Source organism: Petaurus breviceps, unplaced genomic scaffold (genome assembly GCF_028583685.1).
Source record: "Petaurus breviceps papuanus isolate PSGF00001 unplaced genomic scaffold, PetGlider_PUasm1.0 185, whole genome shotgun sequence".
Taxonomy (NCBI): domain Eukaryota; kingdom Metazoa; phylum Chordata; class Mammalia; order Diprotodontia; family Petauridae; genus Petaurus; species Petaurus breviceps.
The window spans coordinates 26,363,995-26,381,798 of NW_027185797.1; the positions used below are offsets into that span (position 1 = coordinate 26,363,995).

At 42.4% G+C, this 17,804-nt stretch overlaps 1 protein-coding gene across 1 annotated transcript in view; it reads right to left on the bottom strand.

Moving 5' to 3' along the window:
* The window catches only part of CHN2 (chimerin 2), a 286,149-nt gene that overhangs the window by 91,292 nt on the left and 177,053 nt on the right, over positions 1–17,804 (bottom strand). The window contains exons 4-5 of the mRNA XM_069088634.1: positions 7,817–7,848; positions 516–629 (exon numbers count right to left, since the gene is read on the bottom strand). Coding sequence (XP_068944735.1) covers positions 516–629; positions 7,817–7,848 — 146 coding nt within the window. The remainder of the gene's footprint in view (positions 1–515; positions 630–7,816; positions 7,849–17,804) is intronic.

Genomic DNA, 17,804 nt, shown 5'->3' on the forward strand with positions numbered 1-17,804 from the left:
CATCCATCCATCCATCCATCCATCCATCCATCCATCCATCCATCCATTCATACTACTGGTAAGACCCCTGAACAAGTCACTTAATCTCTCTATGCCAGCCAGGAATTCTCTCAATACTCTCAAGAGTTGCTGACTCACTTTGGTGGAGGGAGTCCCCATTCTGGGAGTTTCTACCCTGATGTGATCATGGGTCTGGATGTTACAGAAGTGCACCAGCATGGGGAGGTTCTGTGATTTCCCCAGCACAGGGAGCACTCGGTGAAGAAATACCCACCATGAGGATCATAGCTTGTCTGTGACAGTAGATAAGTCTTAGAGAATTAATCAATTACCTCCATAGGGAATCTGAGTGACTTCTTGGCAAAATTTAGTGGAATTTGAACCCAAGTCTTACTGACTCCAAGCATGGAATTCTATCCTCTCCATGGAGAAACCTCATTTACAATCCATAGTGACTTTAGAAAGGAAGTGACAAAAATCGGGAATGATTCTCATTTCATGGTTGCAAAGTTTACCTTAGTGCTAACGTGTAGCAGCCGGGCTGGCGCTGACTTTCTCTGAGGATATAGGCCCCCTCTGCACCCCCAAGAAGCTCGTCAGCTTGCTCCCGAGAGATGATCCCATGAAACCTGCGAGAGAAGAAGGATAGCACAGCCCGAGCCCCAGCGGTCAGCACAGCGCACAACAGCCAGGACTCACAGGCCACCTAGAGCCATGGGGGAGAGGATGGCCTGGGCACAATGCTCTCAAGTGGGGGGAAATGGCTGGGAAGCGCAATCTCACCCCACATTGTTAATGGTGATAGAGATGGGGAAGGGTGGTCACCCCTGACTGATCTGGGCCATTGGCGAGAGAGCGCCACTCCAAAGGTTCAGGTCCAATGATGTCCCCTAGCTGTGCTACGGCTGACCACGGGGGTCCCTTAAGTACAGGGATTTTTGCTCTGCCCCTTGGGTAATTCATTACCTGCTCTGAACCCCACTTCCCTCATCTTCCTCTTCCTTGAAGAGAGGGACTGACCGCATGATGTTTGTATTCCCAGACCTAAGCAAATAGCACTTAATAAATGTTTATCAATTAAGTGATTAACAAAATGGGATGATGATATCAGTTGAAAGGGACAGCCTGAGCTATACTGACTCTGTGGTGGTGGGCAAGTCATTTAACTTCTCAATAGACACCCCCACCCCCAATTCTGTAGGGCTTTCAGTTGTGCACTGGCTGCTCATCCGCATTGGCAGAGGGATATTCCTCACTGGGAGTGCCCTACAACCTTAAAATGGACACCCACCCCTTCCCAGGCAAGAGAACTGTCTGCATCCTCCCAGGAAATCTCTGGTGGAGAAATAAGGACCCGCTCTCCCTGCAGGGAGGCTTTTGTTTTCTTCCTTGACATCAAATTGAAAGGGGCGCCAAAGGGTCAGACTACAGTGCTTTTTCCCACTTCTGTAAAGTATATATACCAGAGGCATGCACAGGCTGTTCACTGCCCATCCCTCATGCTCAAAGCATGGCCAGCCCAGTGTCTTTTTCGGTCTTTGGGGGCGTCTTGTCTCCAGGGTCTCCTGGGCAGTTTGTAATGGGAAGCAGTCTGCTCCTACCCATCATGCCTCTCTCCATTGCCCTTTGGGTGAGCCTCAATTTTAATCCTTGTGAGGCTATGGTATTCATGAGTCACGTGCCTCACAACCTCACAGGAAGGATGTTGGTGTTAAAAATACAGGAGAGGTTTGGGGCTCATTAAATGTGTTACACACTTTCCCAAAGGCAGTCACTCTGCTGGCCTCCTGCTGTCCGCTCTGGCCCCAAATCATTTTTCCTGTGCAGTGCCTGCCTCGCTCTCTGCAGGTTGTCCCTCTAACTGCATACCATGGTTTGCACAGCAGGCAAACAGTACGATCCCGTTAGTGCAGACCAAGGTCCCACCAGCTCCTCTGAGCCGTCCCGTCCCATGGCTGGCTCCTGTGAGTTTGTATTAAGGGGAAACCTCTTTTGTGGTTAGCTTAAACACCAAGGTCTTTTTTCACATGAACAGTTGTTTTTCTGGGTCTCCTTCATCTGCACTGTTCAATGAATGTTTTGGAACCTACATTCAGAATGTTGCATTCAGCCCTGGTCAGCTCAGTCCCAGCTGTTTCAGTCCACTGTTGCAACTAGCTATGATTTTTTTTTTTCTGAATTCTGCAGTTTCACAAATGGTCAGTTTTTTAAGAGTAGGACTGTCTATCTAGGATTGGCTAAAGTAATTCCCCCTAAGAACTGGTTTCTGGACTGAAAGTCGAGTTCCTGTAGGCAGCTTGGTGGAACAATCAATATCACCCTGGATCTGAAATCAGAAAGACCTGAGTTCAAATTCTCCACTAGATGCTTACTGATTATGTGACTTTGGCTAAGTCACTGGACCTCTCCCAGCCTCAGTTTCCTTATCTATAAAACGGAGATAGCAACTACTTCTTAAGGTTATCGTCAGGACAAGGGAGATCATATTTGTAAAGCACTTTAGGAACTTTAAAGAGTCACACAAATGAGAGCTGCTGCTGTTGTCATTCTTTCAGAGTGTGGGAAGGCTTCCTATGCCCTATTTGTACCATCCTTGCATTTCTGCGTGCTTGGTCAAATCTGCCTGGAAACCACTGACGTCAGAATCTGGTCTGGGGACACAAATAAGTTACAGGGGATCTTCAGAACAGGCTCTTCCCATTCAAATTGTCTTGGATTCTCTTCTGTCCTGTTGGCTAAACACGCCAACGGGCCTGGGACCTCCTTAGCTCCTTCCAGTGATGCAAACTCTGGTCCATTCCACCTGGCCCTCCCACGTTTCCCACAGAGGCTCCTTCCAGGGTGTTTGGAGGCCTCCTTTGCTCTCCCCAAGTTTCCAGGGTGCCAGTGGAGTGCTCTGCCTGCCCACGCATCAACCTTCACTGCTGCCACATGGCTGCCACCTTTTATAGCCTAAAGAACTGGCTATCCCTCTTAAATGCTTAGCAGCTAAGATTCTGATGTGGAAGCCTTTGACATTTTCATTCAAGTTGTTCAGAAACACGAGGGGACTCAGAACCTCTCCAGTGGGGGTCCTCAAAAGCCCTGGGGAGGCTAGGGAAGAGAATGAGAACTGCTGCCATGTGACTGAGGATGGGCATGTTCTACCCGGTCAGAAAGAGAGGGATGAGGAGCCTGTGGGGAGGGGGAAGTTACAGGAAGGCAAACTCAGGTTTGATGTTAGGAAAGCTCCTGATAATGGGGCCCGTCAGAAGGAGGACAGGTCCTGGTCGTGCTGTGCTTGTACCCCAACATAGCTGATAGGAGTGGGTAATAATTATTTTGATTATGATTATAAAATTCTCATTTATTTAGCATTTTAAAGTTTACCTAAAGTAGTGAAGTGGTATAGGGGATGAAGCAATGGACCTGAAGACATGAAGATTGGACATGAGCTAGTGCTGTGAGCCTGGTAAAGTTACTTAACCACTGTCTGCCTCAGTTTCCTCAACTGCAAAAAAAGTAAACAACCTCCCAGGATTGTTGTAAGGAGTAACTGAAATCACACCGTAAAGCACTTGGTACAGTAGCTAACACGTAACAGGTCATAGGTGCTTGTTTCCTTCTCTTATGTACATTATGTCATTCAGTCTTCACAACTACTCTGCATGACTGGTGCTGTTATCACGCTAGGTAATAAAAAGCAGAATTCATGTGGAGCTTTAAGTTTTGAAAAGTCTTACAAATATTGTCTCATTTTATCTTCACAACAAGCCTGAGAAGCGGGTGATATTATAACCATTTTACAGCAGTTAAGTGACACACCCAGTGTGACACAGCTAGTAAGTGTCTGAGGCTGAATTTGAACTCAGGTATTGCTGACTCCAGGCCCAGAATTCTATCTACTGGACGACCTGTCTTCAAACTCGACGGCCTCTGAAGTCCCTAGATTCGGTGATAGGTAAATAACTGTCACTTAAATAACCAAATTGGAGATGAAACTCAAATGGAGGAATTCTGGTGATTGATAACTACAGATCTGATGATTTGACAGCGTCTCCTTGGATGTTGGAGCAGGAGTGGGGCCCCTGTATTCCTCTCCCACCTTCCTGCCTCCCAAAGACACTCTAAGGTGCCATGGTCAGCTCTGATTTAAAGAAAGATGAAACCCATGGAGGGCAGGCCTTCTGTCCATGAGGACAAATCTTCCTGAGAAGAGGGACATGGGGGGTCTTTACCTTGGTGTGTGGGGTGTATGGCCTTGCATTGAACCTAAGGGAGGAAAATGCCCCAGTGATGCTCTGGCCTAGAAGTCAGGAGGCTTCATGGCCCAGGGCTCAGGGCCAGCATTCAAACCCAAGCCATTTGAGGCTGTGGCTGAATTCTCCAAGGCCACATGAGTAAGGTTAAAAAAAAAAAATCTAAATGCTCTATTTAGAGAGAGGCTGCTGGGTTAGGACAGGTAAGAGGGTTATTAATTGTGAAGGCCTGATTGGCTGAGAAGAGAAGGGAGGGAAAGAAGCCCAGGGTTCAGCCTGGAAGATGGACTTTAAGAGAAATCCCCCCATTAATTCCCAAAAAAGTGGAGCTAAGAGGGCAAGTGATGAAGGATGGTCTTGACTCCTCGGTGGAGCTTGGGCCTGGCTCTGTGGTTCTAGCACCCCACTGTGACTGAGAGGGGCACAAAATAATCATTGCAACCACTCACATTTATTTCGTATTTTGAAGTTTGCAAAAAGCCTTACGTGCCTTATCTTACCAGGGACATGTATCTGAAGACAGGAGAGACCTGAGTTCAAATCTTGCCTCAGAATCTTAGCTGCATAACTGTGACCAAGTCATTTAATATCTTGGGAACAGCTTCGTTATCTTTAAAAAATAAGGGAGTTGTCCCTGACATCCCCTAAGGTACCATTCCAACTCTAAACCTATGATTTAATCTCATTCCATCCTCACAACAACATGGTGGAGGGGGGTGACGTTACTATTGATAATAATGGCTTTAAATCAATTATTATTATTGAAAATAGCTAGCATTGTTATACCTCTTTAAGGATTGCAAAATGCTTTATGTAAATTTCTCACCTCATCGTCGCTACTCTGCAAGGTGGGGGCTAGCATTATACCCATTTCATAACTGAGGAAACAGAGGATCAGAAATTAAGTGACTTGCTCAGGGTCACAGCCAATAAGTGTCTGAGGAGAGGAATTGAATCCAGGCATCTCTGATTCCAAAGCCCTGTCCAGTGGGCCACACTGGGGGGCTACACAGAGATAGACAATGAAACCAAAAAGCCCCAGCACAAAGTTAATGCACCGAGGAAGAAGGGGAACAATTGAAGGGAAGAGAGGAATCTTTGTGCCAAATTTCTTTGATAAGGGTTTGATATTCAAGAGATAGAAACAATGGGCAGATTTCACATATGTGTGTACATAGAGAAGACAGTTCATATCTATGGATCCATGTGAAGTGGTTGCTTCATTTGAATATGTACTACATATTTCCTTTGGATTGGGACTACATAATTATAGCTTCAAATAATGCAAATTTAAATACATTTGACCACTTGGTGGGATTCCCTATTCATACTAATTGGGACATAACTGTATATAATGTCTGCATATGTATGTGTGTGTATGAAATGAAAAGCTACTCTCCAAGAAGTATTTAAAGAATAGGAACAAAAAACCCTCAAAAGAAGAATTGCAAATGGTCTACAGTTACATAGAAGAATGAGCCAAATCAGCAAAAGAGAAATGCAAACCAAACGAACACTAAGAGTTCACCATGTCTCCTCAGAATTGGCAAAGATGACAAAAGATGGGACCAGTCAATGTTGGAGGGGTTGTGGGAAGAGAGGCACACTAGTGCATTGTTGGTGGAGTTGTGAATCAGTATAACCATTTTAGAAAGATATTTGGAATTATACAAATAAAGTGAAGAAAATGTCCATGTCTTTTGACCCAGAGACTCCATTACTGGTCTTCTGTCTCATGGAAGCCATTGATAAGAAGAAAATCCCCATATAAAGCAAAATATTTTTAGTAGCATAGAGCAGCTCTAATTAGAGCTCTTAAATTTTTTTTTAACCTCACTTGTGTGGCCTTGGAGAATTCAGCCAGAGCCTCGAATGGCTTGGGTTAGAAAGCTGGCCTTGAACCTAGGACCATGAAGCCTCTTGACGGCTATTTGATTTCCTCTGTTTTTTTAAGAGGAGAGAATCAGAAACAAACAAAATAGATGCCCACTGATTCAGTAATGGCTAAGTACATGAATACCTGAATGGAATATTATTGTGTTGTAGGAAATGGTAAATGGGATGGATACAGACAAACATGGAAAGATCTACATGAAATGATGCTGAATGAAGTCAGCAGAGCTAAGAAAAAAATATGCAGTGATTATGACAATGTAAACAGAGAGAACACCACCACATAAAAGTGAAAGAGAAAGCTGCACAATTATGAAGTATGTGGCTGGGAAGAAGAGATCTGAGCAGAGACCTCTATCCCTCCCCTTGACAGAAGTGGGGGTCCATAAGTAATGTACATTGTACAAATTTTTAGACTTTTTCAATATGTTGATAGGTTATACTGACTTTTTCCTCTTCCTCCTCCTCCTCCTCCTCCTCCTCCTCCTCCTCCTCCTCCTCCCCCTCCTCTCTCTCTCATATCTTTAGAAAGGTAGTATTTGTTATATGGGATGCCAGGGATGGGGATGGAAGAGCAAGGATACTGAGGAAAATTATGGTGATGTAAAAAAAAAAGACACTTATTCAAAACCAAAACTATGAAGGCAAAGACCCAGTGTCTATCTTAGCAGGTACCACTGAAATGTCAGGAAACCACTTCCTATCAATCAGAACTATAAGAAAGGGAATGAGCTTTCCTGGAAGGCATGGACTTCCCCCTCCTTAAGAATCTTCAAGCACAAGCTGCAGGATTGAACACCTGTACGCTGCTGTTTCTGGGGAAGCAAATGGAGATGCTGAATGGGAAAGGAAAGGGAGGGAAAGGAAAATAACCTTACTAAGGCAAGCCAAGAGGAACCTTGATTTGGGTCTTATAAGATTACATCCAACCTTCCATCCGATGAATGGATCACGGGGTCATAGATTCAGGGTCAGAAGGAATCCCAGATGCCATCTTGTCCTATGCTCTCATTTTACACAAGAGGAAACTGAGGCCATGGGAGATTACATTTCCTTCCTATGGTCATACAGTTCCTACACAGGTGGAGATGCAGGTTTTGAACCCAGGTCCTGGGATTCCAGAGTCAGGGCACTTTCCCTTGGATCAGACAGATGCCCATTGTTCTCCTGACTCTCCATCCCTTTGCAGAAGTCTCCTTCATGTCTCCCCCAAGAGGAAACTGAGGCTTAAGCCTGTGCAGTGACCAGCAAAGTCATACGGATAGCAAGTGTCAGAGGTAGGATCTTCATCTATTTAACTGCACTCATAATGTTAGACAATCCAGAGTTTTATGTTAAATTTGAGTGAAAATGAAACAAAGGCTTAATATCAACCCTCATTTATGTTATAGGGGCCATATTAAAGTCCAGATAGCAATAGTACTCAGTCACTGACCATTTTGAAAATAACCTGACTTTAGGCATTTCCCCTTCCAGCATTAATGGAAAGAAAGCCAGCACCTGCATGCCATAAAGAAAATTTAGTACAAAGAAGTCTGATTACCTTTACTCCTGATTGTTAGATTCTTATAGTATGGCTATTTTGAAAAAAACCCATAAATTGTAGAATATTTTAATATTTAAGAACATACGGTATGATACACCAACTGATTTACATTTAAAATAAAGAACAGTATAATACGTACTCTCTTCCATAATATTTTGGTCTGTTCTCCACCTATATTGAGAGAAAGAGAGAGAGAGAGAGAGAGAGAGAGAGAGAGAGAGAGAGAGAGAGAAAGAGAGAGAGAGAGAGAGAGAGAGAGAGGGAGAGAGAGGGAGGGTGAGAGAGAGAGAGGGAGAGCGAGGGAGGGGAGAGAGAGAGAGAGAGAGAGATCCATTAATAATGCATTGGAATTCAAATCATGGACATTAAAATACCATTGAAGTAAACAAGGCAAGAATTCTGATGGCAACTTGATCACATTAAAGATCTGTGGACTTTTTATATAGCCGACTGCAGAAAGAATGAGAAATATAACCTGAGCAGCTTGGTTTTTGAGTTATTTTTCATTTGTGTCCAACTCTCTGTGACCCCATTTGGGTTTTTTTTGAAAGAGATACTGGAGTAGTTTGCCATTTCCTTCTCCAGCTCATTTTACAGATGAGGAAACTGAGGCAACAGGGCTAAGTGACTTGCCCGGGATCACATAGCTAATGAGTCTCTGAGGCCAGATTTGAACTCACAAAAAGAAGGCTTGCTACCTCCAGGACTGGCACTCTATCCATTGCATCCTCTAGCTGTCACCCTGAGCAGCTTACAGAAGCACAATCAGGAATGCTGGGAAGCTACCCAGGCATCTAAGGAGCCCCATGCCCCTGCCTCCGAACAGGGCTGCTTAAAGTCACCCCCCTACCCCCCAAAAGAAGTATTTGTCTTTTAAAAATTAGACTGGAATCATTTCAAGGAAAATAGAATCCTGCAAAAAATGCCCCCTTCATTTCAACAGTAAAACAGGGTCATTACATTCAATTGTTAACTTGATTTATAGAATAAAAACCAAATTATTCAAGCATATGTAAAACTTAGGCATTTATTTCCTTTTTATCTGACAAGTGTATAACAAAACATAGCAATGTCTTTGTTCATGTTAATATCAGTGTTTCACTCATTTTATTTTACCTTATTTTTCATTGTAATATTTTATTTTAAAAAATTCTTTTTTGTTATTGTCACCTTTTGTTTTAGACCATGGTCCTTCTCTTTACTCCACTCTACAATGGAAAGCTTTCCTAGCAACAAAGAAAAAGCATCTAAACAAAGCTATCTGATACTGCAACCACATTTGATTCTGTATACCGCATTCCACATCCCTCCCCACCATTGAGAGAAAGAAGGCATGTTTCCTTATGAGTTTTCCAGGACTGAGACTTTTGGTTATAATTCATCAGAGTTCAACTGCTTTTTAGGGTTAGGATTTACATGATTGCTCTCATTGCCCAGATTGGTGTGGCATTACAGGCTCCAGACCTAGGGCTGGAGGGGACTTGGCTTGTTCAATACTCTTATTCTACAGAAGAGGAAGCTGAGGCCATAAGAGGTTACATTCCTTTCCTAAGGTACCATAGGTCCTACACAGGTGTAGAGAGGTTTTGAACCCAGGTCTTGGGACTCCAGAGTCAGGTTTTTTTTCCCCATGTCACATGGATTCCATTGCTCTCCTGACTCTCCCTCCCTCCCTCTGCATCCCTGTGGACAAGTCTCCCCACATTTCCCTGCATTCTGGAGCATTCAGCTTTTCTTATCGCAGTCACATTCAATTATGTTATAGGAACAGAGATTTAGACTCAGAAGGACCTTAGGCGTCACCGAGTCCAACGTCATTACTTTATAGCCAAGGAAACTGAGGTTCAGAGTAGTTAAGTTATTTGACCAAAGTCACAGCTGGGGCCAAAGATGTGGACGATCAGATATGGCCACAGTGTGAAAGATGAGATTTGAACCCAGGTCAATGGACTGGAAATCCACAGTACTCTCATCTGATCTCACCAGAAATGCCTCCACCACAAATGCCTGATTCATGCCCACCTGAAAGAGGGATGGGGATTACCCTGGTAGAAGGAAACCACCACAGAAATAGGGGGCTGAATGCTCAGAAGATGAATGTCTCAACTTTACAAAATCATGAAGGGAAACCCTGTTTCCCAGAGACAGCCAAAGCACACACTCATCATCTAGGCATTTGCAAATATATGCTCATTTTCCTGTGCATATTATAAGGGAAAACTAGTGAGCCACAAGAGGGATTTATGACCCTGTGTATCCAAAGTGCCCATGCTTGTTTGCTCAGCACCATTTGGAGAAGGAGCAAGATCTAAATAGCATCATGGACAGACAGATGCAGCAATCTCTAAAGCGGCATTTATTTCATCACCTGATTTCTCCCCATCAGGAATGTCTTACTAGAGCTTGGGGAGGGAGGTGGTGGTGCTGGTGGTGGTGAGGGAGCCTTTGAATGGGGAACTCTTTCTCATTTGAAACTTTTTCAAAATCTTTTTTTTTCATTTCAACCTCTTTCATTGGAATCACTCAATTGATTTTTAAGGTTCTGTCATCCTCTATGGACCTGTCATTTTTTATTCCCCACTAAAAGAAATGTCCGTGACAATAAGGTATCATGGAAATTCAGAGAAAAACCAACAGCTTCAGATGTTTGCAGGTATCTTACAGAAGTTAAGGAGGTAAGTAGCTTGGTCAATGTTTCTACAATGATGGCCTGTTTTGCTTTCTAGTGTGGCATCTTGCACATACAACACTCAATAAGTTACTGTTGAATTTAATCAAGGCACTTCTTCCCACCCTTCCCAAATAAGCATGACTCTCCCTCCCAGTGAGTCTGGGGAAAAGATGACCCATTTTCTTATGGTCAATACTTTAAATTTCAAGTTATTTCAACTAAGGGAATACCAGCTTCATCCTTCTAAATTTATAGCCCTTCCTTTACCAACGGGCTCCAGTCTGCCTTTTCTGACTTATTACATATGCAGCCCTCCCCTCCCCAACACTATGGTCCAGTCAAACTGACCTTCTTTATATTCAATTTCCCATCTCCACACCTTTGCACAGGCTCTCGCCTGTGTCTGGAATGCATTCCCTCCTCACCTCTGCCTCATCAAATCCATAGCTACCTTTAAACTTCAGCTCAAGACTACCTGTTCCATGAAACTTTTCCTAATTCCTCAAGGGTTAGTGCCCCCTCTGATAATTACGGTGCATTCACTTTGTATGTAGAGGTGTTCTTAGAATATAAGCTACTCAAGGGCAGGGACAACAGTTCCTTTTTTTGTCTGTTGTCTTGGCAGTACCTACTGTAGTGCCAGATGTATCATAGAAGCTTTAAAATACTTGCTGATTAATTGGTTAAATGAGTCATAAAATTTAAGCCAATTCTGTCCCCTTTTATTTTCTTCTTCGCTTCAATATAAAAGATGACAAAGAGATCTTGAAGACTATTGGTTACCTCTCCTTAGTTCATTACACAATTGACAAGTATTTATTGTGAGCCTACTATGCTCAACACATCATGCTAGGTGTTATTCATGAGCCAAGAGGAGGTCTGTGGGGGCAGAGACAAAGTCAGCAGACGCTGGTATGTTTGATATAAGGAAAGAGTCGAAGATTTTTTCAGTGGGGACCAGGAGTCGAAGGGAAAGCAGATGATTCTGAGGTCAATGTCATGTTATTGATTCATATGGAACTTCCTGGTCATTAAAAACCCCAGGTCTTTTTTCACAAGAACTGCTGGCTAGCCATATCTTCTCCAACCTGTATTTGTAAAATTGGCTTTCTGACCCCAAGAGGAAAGTCCCTGGCTTTATGCTGTACTTGTCCCTCACACACAACACTCCATCTCCTGACTGTGAGAACAGCCCTAGCTGTTCCTTGTGCCTGGAATGCTCTCCCTCCTCAGCTCCGATGCCTATCTTCAAGTCCCAGCCACAGTCCCATCTTTTGACAGAAGCTTTTTCCTAGTCCCAGACCCAGAGAGCATTCCCCTAATATCACCTTTCAATTACACTGTATGGACATAGTTATGTTGTCTTTCCCATTAGACTGCAAGCTCCTAGAAGAAAGGGACTGGTTTTTTTTTCTCCATTTTTTGTATCTTTGTATCCAGCTGAGCGCAATAGCAAATATTTTAACATGCTTGTTAACTATTAATTTTCATCTCATTAGATTCATCCCATATAACCATACACATGTATATGTGTAAATACATACATATACAAACATGCTTCAGTTGTGACCATTTTTTCTTTGTATCCCAGCACTTAAGAGGTGCTGGAAACACAGTAGATCCTTAATAGATGCTTCTTAAATGAATAAGTGAATGAATGCCTGGCATTGGCCTGAAATGCCATCAAAGAATGAAAACAAAAATTGAAGAGCTCACAAAAAAATTTCAGTAAACAATGCTTTGCTACAGGAAACCTTTCAAGAAAAATCTGAGAAGGCAGATAAAATCCTGGGGAACTGAGGAAATAGGAAGATCAGTGTGGGTGGGTTTGAGTGATCTGAGAAGTTGATAATAGAGCTGTTAATATAATGGGAAAAAAATGAGAGTGTCTGCCTTCAAGGAGCTTGTTGTTTGCATGTGTGGGTGTGTGTGTAGGTGTAGAAGATTATTTGAGGATAAAGAAGCCACAAACAAAAGAAACCAACAGAAAATGCTAACCAAGGGAAATGAAACCAGAGCTGAGTTTTGAAAGATTCTAAGAGACCACTCAAGTCCATTCTGGGTATTGTCATTGTAGCAGATGAATTTGGCTGGAACCTAGGTGGAATGTGAAGGGGAATGACACTAAGTGAGTTTGGAAAGGTTGTTCAGATCCTGTACAGATTCTTAAATGTCTGACTGCAGAGATTGCATTTGGTCTTGGGGGGGCCACAGGCAGTCACTGAAGATTTTTTAGTAGGCAAGGGCCATGGTCAGATCTGTGCCTTAAAAGATATTTTGGCTGCTGTGTGGAAAATGAACTAGAGAGGAGATGAGTGGAGGAGTGGGAGACCAATCAGGAAGAAGAGGAGAAGGAAGAGAAGTGTTTATAAAGTGCTTTAAAGTTTGCAGTGATTTATAAATATTGTCTCATTTGAGTCTCACAACAACTCTGGAAAGTGTTATTATTATTCTCACTTTACAGATGAGGAAACTGAAGCAGACAGAGTGATTTGCCCAAGGTCACCCTGCTAGTAAATGTCAGGGCAGATTTGAACTTAGGTCTTCCTGATTCTAGAGCCAGTGAGTGCTATATCCCCTTGTTACCTAGCTGCTTCTACTGCTAAATGAAACCTATATTTAGAGAGCAGGGAAGATTAATCTGTAAGTGAGTTTGTTTATTTTGTGTGTGTGTGTAAGATTATTCCCATAAAGGTAAATGCAGACTCTTTCATGTTCAATGAAAGGTAATTTAATGAAGATTGCTTAGTCCTTTGTAAACAAAGTTTCCTATTATTGAAAAAGAAAGCTTTTCTAATCTCTCAGCAGCTGGTAAATGTTAAATTTTCATCTACTAGAATTCATTAAAAAAGAAAAAAAAAAACAGGAATTTTAAAGCCTTTTGCACACACCAGCTAGAGCACTGACTTTCCCTCAGAATTCATTAAGCAAAGTGGGGTTGCTTTTGATTGGAGCTCAGACTTATGAATATTGAGTTAGTTTAATTCTGAGGGAAAATAAGAGGATTTCACTTCAAATTAAAAATTCTGGTTCCATCTTGAGGATGAGAGAAAGGGGAAGTGACAAAATGGTAAATCACACACTGGTGACCCAGGGATTGAGCTTAGAATAAAAACTTGCAAACCTTAAAAATTATTGTTTGCTTTTCACCCAGAAAAGCTTCTTACTTTTCTTTAGAACTTTCCCTTGGAGCCTTATTGATCTCACCATGGTGATGAGGAGGCAGTTTGCTCACTGTCTCCACTGGAACATACCCCAACAATATAATGGGATGTTATTGGGCCACAAAAAATGACAAAGAGGAATGGCATCAGAAAAACCTGGGAGAACTTCTGTGAACTGATGCAGAATAATGTGGGTAGGACCAGCAGAACTATTTCCACTATTTTCTTGTAAAAGAAAGACTTACAAACTTCGATCACTGCAATGAGCAATTATGATGCTAGAAGATTGATAATGATATGCTAGATGACTCTTGGAAGAAAGGTAACTCACTAGACTGCAGAATGAGACATGCATTCTCAGATACTGTCAAGGTGTGGATTGATGATACTGATTTATTACAAGGCAGGGAAGGGTTAGAAAACTTTTTTATTGTGAGTATTGAGTGTGGTAAGGTGATTACATAAAAGGAAAGAGCATTAGTGAAACATTTAAACAATATTTTTTTTAAAAAAGAGAGAGTAGGGGTGGCCAGGTAGCACAGCAAGTAAGAGCACCGGCCCCAGAGTCGGGATGACCTGGGATTGAATCCGGGCTCAGACACTTAGCACCCACCCAGAAACACCTGGCCATGTAACCTTGAGCAAGTTAATTAACCCCAATTGCTTAGGAGTGGCCAGGTGGCTAAGTGAGTAAGAGCATCGGCCCCAGAGTCGGGAAGACCTGGGATCGAATCCAGGCTCTGATACTTAGCACCACACCCAGAAATAACTGACTGTGTAACCTTGAGCAAGTTATTTAACCCCGATTGCTTTAAAAAAAAAGAGAGAGAGTAGAAGGAAATTCAGAAGGGAAAATGAGCAGGGAAGTGTTGGAATAATCAAGTTAAATTTAGTATATACTTTTAAAACTATAAATAACAAATTTGTAAAGCACTTGGCATACCTTAAAGTGCTACGTAAATGCTAGCTCTTGTTGTAAATAACAATAATTATGATTATAAACCAAGCTGTACTAAAGGATATGAACAAAAGTCTAGTTCAACAGTATAATCAGGTATAGATGGGAGGCAATCTGCACTTTTGGAGAGGATGCTTTTACCAATGCAATCACAGATCTGAGTGTAGTCATGGTGTTATGTACAATCCCTTTTCCTATTCTTCTTTGTGTACGGAAATGTTCACGCTGCTGACATTTTTCAAGTCATAATAATAAAAAAATAAAGAATATATCAGAATATACCCACGAATCTGGGATGTTATGATTATGGATACCCTCTCTAATGTTACAGATTGGGGCAGCTAGGTGGTGCTGCAGTGGATAGAGTGCCGGGATTGAAGTCAGGAAGACTCAACTTCCTGAGTTCAAATCCAGCCTCAGACATTTAGCTATATGATCCTGGGCAAGTCACTTAAGGATGTTTGCCTTAGTTTCTTCATCTATAAAATGAGTTGAAGAGGAAAATGGCAAACTTCTTCAGTGTCTGTGCCAAGAAAACCCCAAAAAGGGTCATGAAAAGTTGGACATGACTGAAACGACTCAACAATATTACAGATCAAAGCCCATGCCTTCCCATCCTGTATATCTGAACCTGTTTTTTATGTTTTTCAATAAGTTTCTCACTGGGGTGGGGCACTGAAGGGCTAGGGGCATTCTTTCTTCTCCTTCCCACCAAAATTATCTTGAATTTCTTTTGTATGTTTTCTTCTAAGCATACATGTTATTTCTCTTAATAGAATGTGAGCTCCCTAAAGGCCCCAGGGATCCTTTCATTTTTGTCTCTACATCTCCAGATCCTCATGCAGTTGGCACTTAATGAATGCTGAGTGATTCACTAATCGCCCTGACACTGTGAATCTAGCAGTGGGACATAAGGGCTGACCATTACTTTTCTCTCTTGTGCCACCATTGAGGGGTAACCGGCCAATCTTCTTTTGTTTCCCTAGTCAGACATTTCTCTGCTGATGTCCCTTAGGCTGCTTTTTTTGTGTAACTTTGTGTATAATGTGTCCCAACTTGTTCATACCCGCCATGTGCTTCTCCCTTGGTCTCTGGGTGATCGTTCACAGACTGTGGCATTCCATGACTTGCAGACATAGCACACCACAGGAAGAATACTGGTCTTCCAAGATAGGCCTTTTCATAGATACAAACATATTTATAGCCCTTCTTTTTGTGGTGCAAGAGCCTGAGAAACTAGAAAGGGGTGGCTGTTAATTGGGGAATGGCTAAAGAGATTATGACATAGGAATGTAATGGAATCATATTGTGCCATAAGAAATGATTATAGGGATCCTTTCAGAGAAAACGACAATGACCTTTCATGAATTGGTGCAAAGGGAACAGATCCAGAACCACTGATACAATTACAATAAAACCAAAAAGATAAATGACTTTGGAAGCCATAAGAACTATGATCAAAGCAGTGACCAGTCACCATTGCAGGGGATGGATGACCTGCTACCCCCCTCATGACAGACAGGTGATAGACATGAGATTCAGGAGAAACATTTCTTGGTTGTGGTCAATATGGCTATTTGTTTAACTTGAACCTACATATGTTCCGAGGATTTTGTTTTTCTTATTTTTTCCCCCAATGGATGGTAAAAGAGGGAAAGACAATAAATATATATGTGTGTGTGTGTGTGTGTGTGTGTGTGTGTGTATGTATATATACCTACACATACACACACTATACACATACACACATATACACACACACACACATGCCATGGTTTCAAGGAAGGCTGAGCATCACTAAGGTATGACACAGCTTTCCATAAGCACTCTGTGCCACTGTTCTCAGGGTCAATGCTGGACCAGCTTTTGCTCCATTTTGTACTCTCTGAATAAAAAGGCATATACACCAATGAGCACCTTCTCTGTGGGTATTCCCTCCAATTACCATAGTCCAGACAATAGGCAGTCATCTGGACCCCATAATTTCATTAATGTAGCCTTACATGAGACGTTCCCCTTGGAAGTCTTTCCAAAGGAAGTCATTAAAATAAAACAAATTTGACTAATCCAAAAACAAATGACAAAAGGAATGCAATAAATGAACTAAGATGATAGGAAGTAGGGAAAAGGAAATACCTGTCACTTGTGCTTGATAAGCCCAATTCTGTTTTTAAAAGGCAAAAGAGTACTTCAAACCTTCACAGAAACATGTAAGTGCAAAAGCAGATCTTACAGGATGGGTGAACACAGAGCCAGCCAGGAAAACCTCAAGAAGTCTTACTGGCAGGGGAAACTCCCTGTGCACTTTGGAAGGAGTTAAAACTCATTTTGAAAAAGGACTTTCATTACTTGGAGGTGTTGTGTCCCTACCCCTTAGATGGAGAGCAGGGAGGAGGGGAGCAGCTTGTACTAGAGATTCAAGTGTGATCAAGAGGAGGCGGGCAGTGCCTACCAGCCCAGCAGGTGGCATAAGCTTTGAGAGCTTGAAAGGGACCTGTGAGCTCAACATTATCCTATCCCAGGAATCCAATAGAGTAATTAAAAGTAACAACTGATCTTTGTATAGTATATTAGTGCTTGCCAAATCTCATTTGAGCCTCACAAAAATCCTATGAGGTAAATATGTTAGGTATTATTTTCCAGGTTTACAAATAAGGAAACAGGAGTCCAGAGAAGCTGGGACTTGCCCATGGTTACACAGTTAGTGACAGAGACTGGATTCTAGCCCAGGTCTTCTTGACTTGAACATCAACACTTTGGTCATTATGCCACACTAGCTACCCCTCCTTCCATGGTTCCAAGGCCAGACCACAACCTATAACTTATCCTCGAATCAAAGCCATAAGTCTATAACGTGATAGATCTATGGAGTAAGGGAGGAAAAAAGATTTGAATTCAAGAGCAAAATATCCAAAGAACAAAGAGAACATGGAATGAGTCCAGGAAAATCCCACAGAGGGTGAAGTGCAAGGCATCGATTTTCTTCACATGAAGACTGTGAGTGATCAGTCTAGAGTCGTGGTGTGTTAGCAAGTCCCCACCTCCCCATCCCCAAATCAGCAGAAGCAATATGGCAATGCAGCTGGGGGTTCGAATACTCTCCCTCCTTCTAGAAGCTTCTCTGGAGCTCAAGGCTCTGGGTTAATGGGCTATCATTGGAGAAAGTCTTTCTCTCATTTCAGGGTATATAGATTGTGCAAAAGTTTCCATGTTTTCCCTCGGGCCTATAGCCCTTCCAGTCTACCATATCAGAGAGGTGCCCTGTTGCCTTTGTGAATACAAGATCTCTCAGCAAGTATACCCCTCTCACCTATTCATGATTAGTGGACACAGG